The sequence below is a fragment of the Natator depressus genome, chromosome 20 (genome assembly GCF_965152275.1).
Source record: "Natator depressus isolate rNatDep1 chromosome 20, rNatDep2.hap1, whole genome shotgun sequence".
Taxonomy (NCBI): domain Eukaryota; kingdom Metazoa; phylum Chordata; order Testudines; family Cheloniidae; genus Natator; species Natator depressus.
The window spans coordinates 14105275-14118676 of record NC_134253.1 but is presented as its reverse complement, the minus strand read 5'-3'; the positions used below and the strand labels follow the sequence as shown (position 1 = coordinate 14118676).

The following is a 13402-nucleotide window of genomic DNA, read 5'->3' as shown; positions in this document are numbered from 1 at the left end:
CTAGGGCTCTCACCCGTGTGTGTTTCTCCTCTTTGCAGACTGGAGAACGGTGGCGGAAGCGCATCTCCACAGCCCAAGGTACTGGCAGCCCAACAGCGCCACGGGGCACCTGCTGCCCCTCTCCTAGGGGCATGATGGGTGGGCAGGGAGCCAAGCAAACTCCCCGAAAGGGAGTGGCCCTGACACAGGCTGAGGGCGATTGTGTGGGGCTTTGAGGGCCTGGCTCACCTGAGCTGCCCTGTGTGTCTCCATGTGAGTGCTGTCCCCTTGGGCTGTGAGCATGGCAGACGCCAGTGTTTGCCATTCAGCACCCCATGCGGACTCTTCTTCGTTCCCCCATCCCAGGTTCAGAGCACAGTGAACTGGATCGCCAGCCTGGAGGATGCCACACTGAATAACAGCTGTGCCATCAGGGCCCAGGACAAAGGTAGCAGCTCTGCGTCAGCCCTCTCACCCACACACATGCACGCCCACACAGACAGACAGACAGGCTGCTTCCGCCCCCTCACCCACACACACGCACACAGACAGATTGCTTCTGCCCCCTTACACATGCGCACGCATGTGCGCGCACACACACACTGTTTCCACCCCTTCTCACACATCACACAGAAGATTGCTTCTGCCCCCTCTCTCACACACATGTACAGATTGCTTCCGCTCCCTCACACCCACGCACACCACACAAGACTGCTTCTGACCCCTCACACACACAGACTGCTTCTTCCCCTTCTCACTCACTCACACACACACACCAGACTGAGTGCTTCTGCTCGTTCTCTCTCTCACACGCACACACATGCACGCGCACCCACACACACAGAAACACACTGCTTCTGCCCCCTCACGCATGCCACACACAAGACTGCTTCTGCCCCCTCTCTCTCTCTCTCTCTCACGCACGCACACACACACACACACACACACAGATTTCTTCTACCCCCTCACACACACACCACACAAGACTGCTTCTGCCCCTTCACACACAATACACACACAGAGACTGCTTCCGCCCTCTCTCTCACACTCACACTCACACACACCCACACCCACACCCGTTTATAGGTTCCTCCAGCTTGCTGGAAAGATCTTTTGCTATGATGTGAGTCAAAAAGTGTCCATTGTTTACCTGTCCCCTTTGAGAAGGCTTCATTGTACACAGATAATGGTAACGTGGATTCTAGGGTTGCCAACTTTCTAATTTCAGAAAACCAAAGACCCATGCCCTGCCCTCTTCCCCGCGGCCCCACCCCCACTTACTCCATCCCCCCCATCACCATTGCTCACTCTCCCCCACCCCCACTCACTTTCACTGGGCTGGGGCAGGGGGTTGGGGTGTGGGAGGGCACTCCGGCTGGGGGTGTGGGCTCTGGGGTGGGGCTGGGGATTAGGGGTTCAGGGTGCAGGAGGATGCTCCGGGCTGGGGCCAACCCGTTCGGAGTGTAGGAGGGAGGTGCAGACTCTGGGAAGGAGTTTGGGTGCGGGAGGGGATGCAGGGTGCAGGCTCCGGGAGGGAGTTTGGGTGTGTGAGGGGGCTCTGAGCTAGGGCAGGGGGTTGGGGCATGGGAGGGGTTCTGGGTGTGGGCTCTGGGCGACTCTGGCTGGTGCAGTTTGCAGGGGCTCTGGGAGGTGCTGATGTCAGGCGGCCCCTTAAATAGTAGCTGCACCAGCACTGCCCTAGCATTTCCTGGGCCCCAGAGGCTGCTCTGTCTGCCATGAATCCTGGACACATGGCTCAGGGAGGACAAAAGTTTTTCCTGTTCTCTGGGGACAGGAACTTCAACTTCAGCCCCATGCTTCCACGCAGCCCATTCATCCCCTGGAGGAGACTGACCAGCCACAGCCCCTTACCTGCTGGCCGCATGATCCCGAGTGAGGCCGGCACAGCACCCCCACGGGAGCAGGCTACTGGGCCCGGGGCAGGTGGTGACGGCTCGCCCTGGCCCCCTCCCCTGCTGCTAGCTGCATAAAGCCCCTGGGAAGCCGGGGCAGCTCCTCTCTCCACTCTCGCCGGCCGGGAAGCAGTGGGCCAGGTAGGGAGGGGGCTGAAGGCACTTCCTAAAGGCCACAATGCCCGCTCCGCAGGGAACCCCCGGCCTCTGTGGGGCCCACCATGTCTGGGGTTAAGCCTGCCAGCCCCAGAGTGCAGCCAAATGCCTTTCCCAGCTTCTCTGCTGGGATCCACGCCCTGCCTACCGGGGCTTGTACAACCCCCGAGCTCCACAGAGAGAGCTGGTGCAGGCCCCCTCCTCATCCCCCCCACCACCGATCAGCCCAGTTGGCAGTGCTGACCGGAGCTGCCAGGGTCCCTTTTTGAATGGGCGTTTTGGATGAAAACCAGACGCCTGGCAACCCTAGTGGATTCCCCTTACTGAGCCATCAACACTGTCTGGCTTCTCCATTATTGTACCCGAAAGGCTGCTTGTGGGTGTTCCCAAACTCACAACATATTTCAGTAACACACACATAGCAAAACTTCATAACTTTGCATACAATGATTGCACGTACAATCCATCAGGATATTAATGCTCAACAGATCAAGACTTTTAAAATAGTACCTCGCAAGGCAGACTTTTTACAAAACACATCATAATTATATCACCATGGTAGATATGGGGGTGCCAGGGTGTTGCTTTGGGGTAAAGAGTGTCACACCTCCCCTTAGACACAGTCACCCTGGGAGGTGTGTGGGGTGCAGACTCCCCGACATGGTGGCCCCCACACCCCAGAGCCCGGGCCCTGCTCAGAGCCCACAGGGACTTGCAGTCAGGGCTTGTGCTCTGGGGCCCCAGACTGCCTCCCACGGAGTTCACAGCTCAAACCTGCCACCAAACCGGGCTCCCTGCCCAAGGAACCTGGGTGACTGCTGCCCTCAGCTGGCTGGGTCCTGGCCATGGGGGTCTCACTAATGTGCCCCCTGCCTTCCATAGTGCCCCATGATGTCTACAGAGCGGACCACTCCTGCCTCACCGTGGTGCTGCCAGTGAACGCCTCCGTGCGCGATGTGCTCCAGTCCCTCGCCCATCGGGAGGGCGGGCATGGTGAGCGCATGCTGGTCAAAGTCAACTCAGCAGGGGGTGAGTGAGCGGCGTGGCGTGGGCGGGGAGCTGGGAAGTGTGTTCTCCCCACTCCCCCCACCAGCTGCACTGGGGCAGCACGTCCCCCCCCAACCTCCCCTGCCAGCTGCACTGGGCAGCACGCCCCCCCCAACCTCCCCCGCCAGCTGCACTGGGGCTTCCCCGACCTCCCCTGCCAGCTGCACTGGGGCAGCATGTCTCCTCCCACCTCCTCCCCGCCAGCTGCACTGGGGCAACACGTCCTTGCCCTACCCCCGCCCACTGCACTGGGGCAGTGTGTCCTCCCGCCTCCCATTGCCTCCCCGCACCAGCTGCACTGGGGCAGGATGTCCCTGAAGCAGCTGGAGTGAAGAGGGGCAGTAATGAGGCTGGGGGAGTGGGATACATTCCTTTTAGGCAGTGGCTGCCTGACTGTTCCCCCATCCCCTCCCTGGCATCTCCCAAGCATCTGGAGGCTTGTTCACCTGCACAACCCCTTTTCTGCAGCAGCGACACCTGGCCCCTCTCCCCATGCTCGCCCTGCACTCTCTCGGGGAACGTGCCCGTCCCTGCTGGCTGGTGTGCGTGCAAACACCGCCGCCTGGTGGCCACTGCAGGAGTAGCTCTCCAACAGGCTCTCTCTCTCTGACAGATAAAGCGGGGCTGCAGATGGACACCATCAGCGTGTACACGTCCCTGGGCCTGAACGAGAGACTCTTTGTTGTGAATGTCCAGGAGCTGCACACCCTGGTGAGGGCTGGGCGGGGGGAGTGGGGTTCTGGGCTGGGGGTCAGGGGAGCCTTGTGCCCCTCTCTTTGCCAAGGGCTGGAGACCCCATCCCACAAGCTCTGAGACTGGGGATAACTGGTCCAGCACACACGCCACCTGGGGGCTGCTGCCCGTTACTAGAGACAGGGAACTCAGAGCTGGGAATTGGTTGTTACAGGACATGGAGACCCCAGGCCCAGCACTGCAGCACACAGGCCCTGGGCAGCAGTGCCTCTGCCCCAGGGACTGCCACAATCTGCTCCCAGTGGCAGGAGCCGCACCTTGACCTGTGGTGTGGATGGCTCGGGGTCTGGCCCCTGTGGCTGGTCTGCCTGGGCATTCGCTACCACCTGAGATCTTCTACCAGCTCCCTGCTGAGCTGGGCAGGGCTCTGGCCCAGGGCTGCCTGGCTCACCAGCAGGCCATGCAGAGCGAAGGAGATGGCGGCGTGTGACATTCTCTCTCCCCCTCTATCCAGACCCCTCATCCTGAGCAGTTGGGACCAACCGTTGGCTCCTCGGAGACCCTGGACCTCATCAGCTCCAAGGACTTGGCCAGTCAGCTGACAGATTATGACTGGAACCTCTTCAGCAGCGTCCACCAGGTAATGGGCAGTGTCTAGAGCAATAAGCCTGGGGTCAGAGTGGAGGGGCTGTGGGCCAGGCGCTGGGCTGGCTCTCAGGAGATGTGGGTCCACTCCCAGCCCTGAGCTCTGGCCCTTGTGTTTTGAAGGTGGAGCTGATCTATTACATCTTTGGGCAGCAGATGTTTCCCAGCGCAACTACGGCGAACCTGGAGCGCGTCATGCGGCGCTTCAACGAGCTGCAGTACTGGATCGCCACCGAGCTCTGCCTCTGTGCGGAGCCGGGCAAGCGGGCCCAGCTGCTCAGGAAGTTCATTAAACTGGCTGCACAGTGAGTGACTTGCGGGAAAGGAACTCGTCCTCCAGGAGTCCCAGCAGCACTCAAGCCCAGCCCTCTCCATGGAGGCAGCCTGGCGCTGGGCCCTGCTGTGCTAGCTGTGTCATGCAGGCCCAGTGCTGGCCCCTAGCCCCCGAATAACTGTATCTTCCATTTCAGCCTTAAGGAGCAGAAGAACCTGAATTCCTTCTTCGCAGTGATGTTCGGTCTGAGCAACACGTCCGTGAGTCGCCTCTCCAAGACCTGGGAGGTACAGACCAAGGCACAGGCCCTGCTGCCCCAGGTCAGATCCAGCCTGGGAAACTTCCCCCAGGCCCTGGGACCAACTCCAGTGGTAAATCAGCATCTCTCTGCTGGGCCCTGACAGGCAGAGGAGAAGCCTGTCCCAGGAAAGAGGCCATTTGGCATGTTCAGCTTGCCATGCCATTGGGCTGAGATGTCAATCCAAGCCCTAGGACGTGGGAAATGATAGCATGGCCCTCAGCTCCTAACAGACTTGGTGGAGTTCACCTCCTGCTGGGCGATGGGCTGGAACCAGAGTCCCAGGCTCAGTTATACCAAGCGATGGGCTGGAACCAGAGCCCCAGGCTCAGTTATAAGGAGCCATGGATGGAACCAGAGCCCCAGGCTCAATGAATGCGAGTGTCCTGGCCAAAATCCAACTGCTGCTCACCCCGCTCAACTCCCTCCTATGTCGTCTCATTCAGATACAGACTCCTTTGCTTCCTTCCCTTTACCCCGTGTTCCATCCCAAAGGTGGCTGCAGCTCAGTGCTGGCTGAAACAATCCTTGTGTCTAGTTTCTGGGCCGGGGACTGCCTTCTTCACTCCCAGAACACCCTCGGGAATGGAGGCAGTTCTGGGTGCCCAGGGCCTGGCTGTGGAGGGTCCGTGGGGGGTCAGCCTCCATGCAGGCCCCAACGTGGCAGAGGCGCTGAGATTTATGTTGTGATTTATGATGATCAGGGAGGAGATGTGGCACCTGTGTGAGGTTCAGGAGAGGGTCCCGGTGCAGGGGGCTGGAGGATCCCCCTAGGGTTCGGGGGACGCTCTCACCTGCTCTGTCTCACACACAGAGGCTGCCGCATAAAACCAGGAAGCTGCACTCGGCACTGGAGCGGATGCTGGTAAGTTTGGCTCCCTTTGTCAGCACCTTCACGTCCCCACACGATTCTTGCAGACAGCAGAGACACCCCCAGGCAGGTTCCCATAGCCCAGCCCACCCAGCTGTGGGAGCTAAGCCATGCTGGGCTGGGGCAGTACCTGGGGTAGGGGTCCTTTGGGGGAAGGAAGTGGTGCTGGTGATGCAGGAAGGGGAACCCCCTGTTAGAGAGCTTATTCCTTCACTCTCCCACTTCCCTGGTCCTTCCCTCATGAACAGAGAGCAACAATACCCGAAGTCCGAAGGTGCAAACAATTCAATGTTTATTGGGGTGAACTTCCAGCAAGCTTAAATCCAAGTTTCTTTTTCCTTATTTTCGAATCCCAACTTACTTCCTGTTTCCCCCTAATTTATATAGTAATATTCTTAGCTATACCTTAACCAATCATTCTACTGAAATTTAACTTAACCAATCCTAACATATTGTAACATGATTAGCTAACCAATTATATCCCACCACCTTAATTAGTTTACAGCCAGCAAAATTAATTATACAGCAGACAGAAACAATCACAGAACCAGACAGAGACCATGCCAATAAACAATAGCAAAGTGGGAACTATAATGACAAAACAATACAGAAGTGAGGATTTCACAACTACTTCTATAAAGGCATAAGGGTTTCCCAGCTGTGTCTATTGATAAGTGAGTTCTTACCAGGAAGAAAACGATCAACCTAAATTTCCTTTTACATCTTCTAGGCACTTCCCTTTCTCTGGAGGTGATAGGCACTCTCAGGACAGGAGTGTATTCCTAAGAGCCCAATAGCACCTTCTTTCAATGTGACTAGTTTGGAATGTGGGGAGGTGACCAGTCGCTTCCCAGCTTATGGCTGCCTCTGTTGCTTAGCCAAAGGCCTTAGTCTAAGAACAGGGCCTCAGACTGTCACAGTAAGAGAAGGACCTTACACTGGCAGACAGTGATTTTGATTCTTTCTTTTATACCTCTAACTAGCCAAGTGATAAGAATACACCTAAATTCTTAAAGTACAGGCCTTTGCAGACAGGCCTGAATATCTATATCCTAACACCCCCACCTTCCGTGCTGCATGCAGCCCCCATGCGGTGCTAGAGGCTCTGGTTCTGGCTCCATCTCAGGCTCTGGCTCCATGGTGTCAGAGCACTGCAGGAGGAGCTGTGCTAAGCCCCCTGGTCACGGGCAATCCCAGGTACTCTGGGTGTGAGCTGGGGTGCTGGCCCCAGCGTCGTCTGGGTGAGGACTTTCTGCCTCTCTAAATCCCCCGCAGCATCCCCTGCCCTTCCAGCCCAGAGCTACTGCTAAATAGCTGCTGTGCTCCACCCCAGCAGTGGCAAGGTGACTTTCCAGCTGGGGGCTCCCTCAGGCTGCGCGGGGCTGCACTGGCCTGGGGAGTCACAGGCTGCTTGTGGCCGGGGGAGCTGAGCTCTGGCCTGCTGGGGGCCTTGCCTGCAGCCATGGCCTTGTGAAGCCACCGCCCTGGGGCCAGGAAATGGCTCCTGCTCTGAAATCCTCTTCTCTTTCCAGGACCCCTCCTGGAATCACAGAGTCTACAGACTGGCCATCGCCAAACTGACCCCGCCCATCATCCCCTTCATGCCCCTCCTTCTCAAAGGTACAGGAACAGCTCAGGACTTTCAGCCTGGGAGGGCGAAGGAGCTGGAATTGCGAGGGCTGGGCAGTAACTCTGTTTCCAGAAGTGATCCCCTCCTACAGTGGGTTTGCAGGGACCCCACCCCAGCACCGGGTCCCCTTCTTCCCAGGGAGACCAGTTCTCCTGGGCACTAGCGCCCTAGAGAGGGCAGGCAGTGGGGTACTCCTGGGTCCAGGCACATGCCCTGGAGAAGCTCAGGAGACTCCTCACTTCGCAGGGCAGTATGGCTACTGAAGGGGACAGCGTTGCACTGCCTCACAGTGACACAGAGCACATTCTGCAGGACCAGGGCTCCATCCTGTGGGGCTGGGGGACCAGGGCTCCATCTCACAGGGCAGGGGGACCGGGGCTCCATCCCACAGGGTGGAGGGACTGAGGAATTCAATTGTATGCAGTTAGCTCCAGCCCCCAAGCCTCTGATCTCTTTGGCCATGGGTCCAAGCCTCCAGAGGACACTGGATTTGGCTACTGTCGGGCTGCTCCTTGGGGACATTCTGAATCCACACCTCCATTAGCAATCGTGGGGTGGAGGGAGGTGGGGGAGTCCCTGCGGGAGCCCTGCCCTGCTGGACGGAGGAGCATTGGTGGGATGGGCCAAACACAGGTTCAGTGGCAGCAGCCTCCCTGCTGCAGAGAACCCCCATCTATGTGGATGGTCTGAGGCATTAGCTGGCGCCGGTGGAAGGAGGCTGAGCCGCGGGGCTCGGCACTGACTTCGAGGCTTCCCTTTGCAGACATGACCTTCATCCATGAGGGCAACCGCACGCTGGCAGAGAACCTCATCAACTTTGAGAAGATGGTGAGCCAGGCCGATCCTATCGCCCCCCCGGCGGCTGGGCGGGTCTGGCGAAGTGAAGCGCGGCACAGACACTAATGCTCATGAGCTCCATTTTTCCAGGGAGGCAGCTGCAGCGCAGTGAGAACCCAGGTGTTCTGGCTCCTGGCCTCATGCTCTGACTGGCCTGTGGTCGGCTGACCACAGTGCTGAGAGTGCCTGTGAGCCCGGGCCAGATGGGGCTGGCTGGGGCCACTCCCAGCCCACAGGCTCCTCCACCCCACGGCAGCGCCCCAGCAGGGCATGGCTGGCCCCACCTGCCCATCCTGCAACGCTGCCCCAGCTGAGCAGAGGGGATGCCCCGCCATGGTGCCCCATCCCTGGGCCCATGGGATTGTGGCTGCTCCGCACGTTTTGCCCCTGTTGCCCATGGCCCTTTGCTGGGGTTGCCTGGATGAGGGACAGGCCGTTGGCAGAGGGTATGTGCTGGACGAGGCAGCTGTGCCCCACACCCCTCACAGGCACTTGGTTTCCGAAGGAGAGGGAGGGGGAAGAGCTTTCCTTGGCCTGGGAGGGAGACGGTGTGTGCGCCGGGCCACGCTCCCTGGCCAGTGAGTAACCCTGTGCCTTGCTTGCAGCGAATGATGGCCAAGGCCGTACGTATCATCCACCACTGCCAGAGCCACACGTATGGTGAGTGCGTGCCCGGCCTGTGAGCAGGGCCAGCACCCAGCCCTGGGGAAGGTCACCCTCCAGCCAGCATCACACAGGCAGCGTGTCGGGGCATGGGGGCCGTGGCAGGTAGCACCTCCTGTGGGTCGAGTTCTGGCTCCTGTGGGAGCAGGCACTTTGCCACCCACCCCCAGCACGGGGGTGAGCCCTTCAGGGTTACAGCTTAGACAGGGCTCAGGGCAGCCAGGGTGGGGGTCCTACAGAAATAGCCCAGTAGACACTGCCAGTAGAGTGGGATTTAGGAGGAGAGGGTTCCTGGGGCATGTAGGGGGGCAGGGAGGGCACTGTACAGGGGACCTGGGGGGCATTGGAGAAGGAGGGCAGAGGGTGTTGGGAGACAAGGAGGGGGAGTGCCCAGAGCCGTTAGGCACCTTGCCACCACCTGTCCTAGTGTAGGAAGCCACGTCTGTGCCTGCCGGGCTCAGCTCCCTGGCTCCACCAGCCACAGGCAGCACAAGCATGACCCCCTCGGCCCACACAGGCCTCGCTGTCCCCCTGCAGCTTAGTGACAGACACGCGCCAACCCCCCGGTCCTCCAAGTGTTCCTGGGCCTGCCCGGAGCCCACAGAACACTCCCAGAACTGCCCCCCAGCTTACCCGTTTCACCCCGGGGCGTTGCTCGACTCAGCTCACAGCACTTAGATTGCTTGTAGTACAAACAAGTCAGAGTTAATTTAACGAAGATCAGAGAAGGCAGTGGAATTAATGGAAACAAAGGGTTATGTATAAAATAACTAAAATGGCATTCTCCTGCCTCCTGAAGGTTAGCTCACCCAAAGTTTAACAGGGATCCTCCATTCATAGGACAGGCTTGCTGGCAGCTTGCCCCTGGGGGACCGCTGCACCCCCAGATATTGTTCCAACCATCTATTTTCTTCACTTGTAAACAGGGTACCCCCTCCCTGCTGCTTGTGTTTCTGAACTAGAATCTCCCCTGGAGACTTTACAAGCATTTGATTAGCATTTTGCTTGGATTGTAAGTAGGCGTCCATTGTGAAGTGTACAGTGGTCACTTTACATACAGCCAGACAGGCGTCTCCTGCCTGACAGAAACATACCATCTTCTGGGCCATATAGACACACAGCTCCTGGCATAGGACCTGCACATACATTCTGCACTGATTGCAATGATCAATGTGACACAGGCTTTCAGTAGGGCCTCACATGACACCTTATGCAGAGATCAGACAGGGGAGCTCTGTAACCTTCTGTGTCCTCTGCCAGTTGGGTCACAGATGTGTAGGAAATGCATTGGGGCAGGAGGGCAGAGGTTGGGGGGCAGGGGAGAAGGGGGCCCATGTGGGCAGGAGAGCAGAGGTTGGGGGAGGGGGTGTAGGAAAGCAGGGGGCCCATGGGATAGGAGGGCAGAGGTTGGGGGAGGGGAGTGTGGGGAAGCAGGGGGCCCATGGGGGCAGGAGGGCAGAGGTTGGGGGAGGGGGTGTGTGGAGGATCAGGGGCCCCATGCAGGAAGGAGGGCAGAGGTTGGGGGAGGGGGATGTAGGGGAGCAGGGGGCCCATGGGGGCAGGAGGGCAGAGGTTGGGGGAGGGGGGAGTAGGGGCCCCGTGGGGGCAGGAGGGCAGAGGTTCAGGGAGGGGGGTGTAGGAAAGCAGGGGGCCCGTGGGGGCAGGAAGCACGTGCTGTGAGTGCCTAACGTCCTGTTCTGTTCTCCCCTCCTAGGTCCCATCTCCCCGCTGCGGAGTCGTCCCCCCCAGCTGCTGGAGGACCCCCAGGCCCTGCGGATCTCCACCTGTACGGAGCCCCACTCTCCTTACCCCTCAGGAGGCCAGGCTGCTTGGAGGGATGAGTAGGAGCACAGGGGGAGGGGGAAAGGGGGGGGAAGGAAGGGAAGAGGCTAGGCCAGTGCTGTCCCTTCCCCATTCATGGCCTGTCCTACAGCTCCACTGCCTGGTCCAGCTGTACCCACTGTGGCGTCTCTGCCAGCACCAGCCAAGCCAGAGGCCTTGTGTGCGCATGCCCTGCCCCCTGGCTGTCCCCCCGTGGGGCTCCCACCTCACACCTGTGCTAGCGAGAGCACATCAGGTCTGGGGAGTGAGTGTATGCAGGGGCCTGCCCACAGCCCACCCACAGCAGTTGGGGGGAGATTCTAGGGTGCTCCTGCCTCTAGCCATAGCTGGGGAACATGGCCAGCCCCTGAGCTGGGCTGGTTACGTTCTGTCAAGCCCACCCTTGTCCCCTCCAGTCAGGCACCGCCCCGCCCAAATTCTCCATTCACGTTCCCGCCCCCCGCCCATTGTCCCTGCACTAATGACCCAGGGATCTTCCTGCAACATCAGTCAAAGGCTGGCTTCCCTGTACCAGCAGGAGCTGTGTCTGCCACAGTGCCATGGCATGGCATGCCAGTGCTGAGTCATGGCACCATCACACTTATTCTCGGTGCTCCCTTGGGCAAGGGGAGAGCAGTGCCCCCAATCACAGCTGGCAGCTCGCCCTTCAGCACCTGCTCACAGAGCACCTGCCCTCCTGCTCAGGAAATGACCCCTGTCTGCTTGCCCAGGAGCAGCCCCACTCCATACTCTGATCCCAGGGTGAAAGGGTTGGAGTAAAAAAGGATGGCAGTCCTGCCTGGTGGGCATGAGCCACATGCCACCAGGGCAGCTCGGGGGGCATAGCCCAAGGCTGCCTCCCCTCCTGTTCTGAGGGCCCAGCCCCTGTGCACGTAGTGCCCTGTTCTGCTTGACTGCAATTCCACTGGCTTCTTGACTGTAGCCCAATTCCCCACTTACCCACCTGACACAGCCCCAGGAGGGACAGAAGCGGCTGCTGGAGCCTGGCAGTCATTCAGCCTCCCAGTCCCCTCCTGCACTCACTCCTCTCCTTGCTGGGTTCGGATGTGTTAAGCATGGGCCAGGTAAGCAGGTGCTGCTTCTGTCACTAACTCGCTCTGGGACCTTGGGACTGTCCTGGCATCAGTCTGTCAGGTGGGAATCAAACACAAGATCTCCTGGCTCCCAGTCCTGTGCACATTCCAGCCTAGTGGGTACAGAGGCTGCACTGCCCCTACCTTTCCCACTGGTCACGTGTGGGAATGCACCTGCAGACCTGGCTTTGAATTCCCTCCTTGCACAGCCCAGCAGAATCTGCTCTGTTGGAGCAGAATCCAACAGAGCCAGGCATGAGCTGGACTGCCAGCTGTCGCTGCCCTTACCCAGCACTGGGCTAACACTGCAGCCTTGGGGCTCAGTGTCAAGCTGTGGGGCTGTGAGGGAACAGCTGCCTGAGCTGAGCTGTGGGCTTTTGCCAAGAATGTCACTCTGATCTGGGGCTGTTTCCTTGCAGGCTCTGAGCAGTCCCTGAGCGGGCGGAGTCCTGCCCCCACCCAGGCCTACCTCCAGCACCTGAAAGTGATCGACAACCAGAAGGAGCTATCACGGCTTTCCCGGGACCTCGAGTCCTGATGCTTGGGACCAGGGGTGGAGCAGGAGGGGCCAGGCTAGACCCTCCAAAGGGAACACTCCTCAGCCCACCATCAGCACGGTGCCCCTGCCTGTCTGCAACTGGACCATTGTGCATGCCCTCCACCTCCTGCGCAGTGCAAGCGCTGGCCATGCACTCCGACTGTCCCCGCTGCAGAGGGACTCCACTGCAGCCCATCTGCCAGACCGCCTGCCCAGCCAGGACCAGGGACCACTCGGTCTGCACCGTTCCTCTCAGACTTGGAGCCAGCTGGCTAGAGCCTGGAGCAGTAATGGGCCAGCTCCAATGATTGCTTCTGCTATGAAGAGAGACAGGGAGGGGCAGGACCAGGGGAAGAAGGGCTGGACACTCTGGCTTTATCCACCGCCGTCAATAGAAGTATTTTTTGTACACAGGGATGTTTTCCTTCCTGGTCCTGCAGCAGCATCTCCAGCATGGAACTTCCAGCAAGGGGGAGGAGGGAATGCGGCTTCTCTGCTCAAGAGCCTCCTGCACCCCCAGCACCATTGCGGAAGGGGACAGCCCCCAGGCACATCAGAGCCTGGGCCCTAGCTACAGTGCCCATTGCTGGACCTGTCTGGGTGAGGCTGGGGTGGGTTAAATTGTGCCAGCCAGAGTACCAGAGCCCTCCTGCAGACAAGGCAGCAGGCACTCCAGCCCTGGCTAAACTGGAAGAGGTAGAATATCTTCAGGCCCAGGCTTCTCAGGCCTAACTTAGCCCATGCTGGAGAATGGCTCTAATTGCAAGTGTAGACATGGGGGTAAAAGCTGTGCCCACTGGTAACTAGCAAGTGGTGGGTTCAGAAGAGGGCCCATTGGAAGCAGGAGCCGGAGAGCCTGTGCTGACTGCTCCACATGGGGTGGCGGCTGGTGCTCCACTGCCAAGATGGATTGAAACTTCATTCGAGTTCCAAGAGTGGGGAA

The 13402-nt window shown here is 59.3% G+C and overlaps 1 protein-coding gene across 1 annotated transcript in view; it reads left to right on the top strand.

The window, feature by feature from the left end:
• RAPGEF3 (Rap guanine nucleotide exchange factor 3) overlaps positions 1-12849 on the top strand; it is a 94792-nt gene extending 81943 nt beyond the window's left edge. The window contains exons 16-28 of the mRNA XM_074935175.1: positions 39-78; positions 346-427; positions 2931-3077; positions 3709-3806; positions 4303-4428; positions 4557-4738; positions 4904-4994; positions 5820-5870; positions 7409-7496; positions 8270-8334; positions 8949-9003; positions 10721-10792; positions 12341-12849. Coding sequence (XP_074791276.1) covers positions 39-78; positions 346-427; positions 2931-3077; positions 3709-3806; positions 4303-4428; positions 4557-4738; positions 4904-4994; positions 5820-5870; positions 7409-7496; positions 8270-8334; positions 8949-9003; positions 10721-10792; positions 12341-12459 — 1216 coding nt within the window. The 3' untranslated portion in view covers positions 12460-12849. The remainder of the gene's footprint in view (positions 1-38; positions 79-345; positions 428-2930; positions 3078-3708; positions 3807-4302; positions 4429-4556; positions 4739-4903; positions 4995-5819; positions 5871-7408; positions 7497-8269; positions 8335-8948; positions 9004-10720; positions 10793-12340) is intronic.
• The last annotated feature ends 553 nt before the right edge of the window (positions 12850-13402 follow it).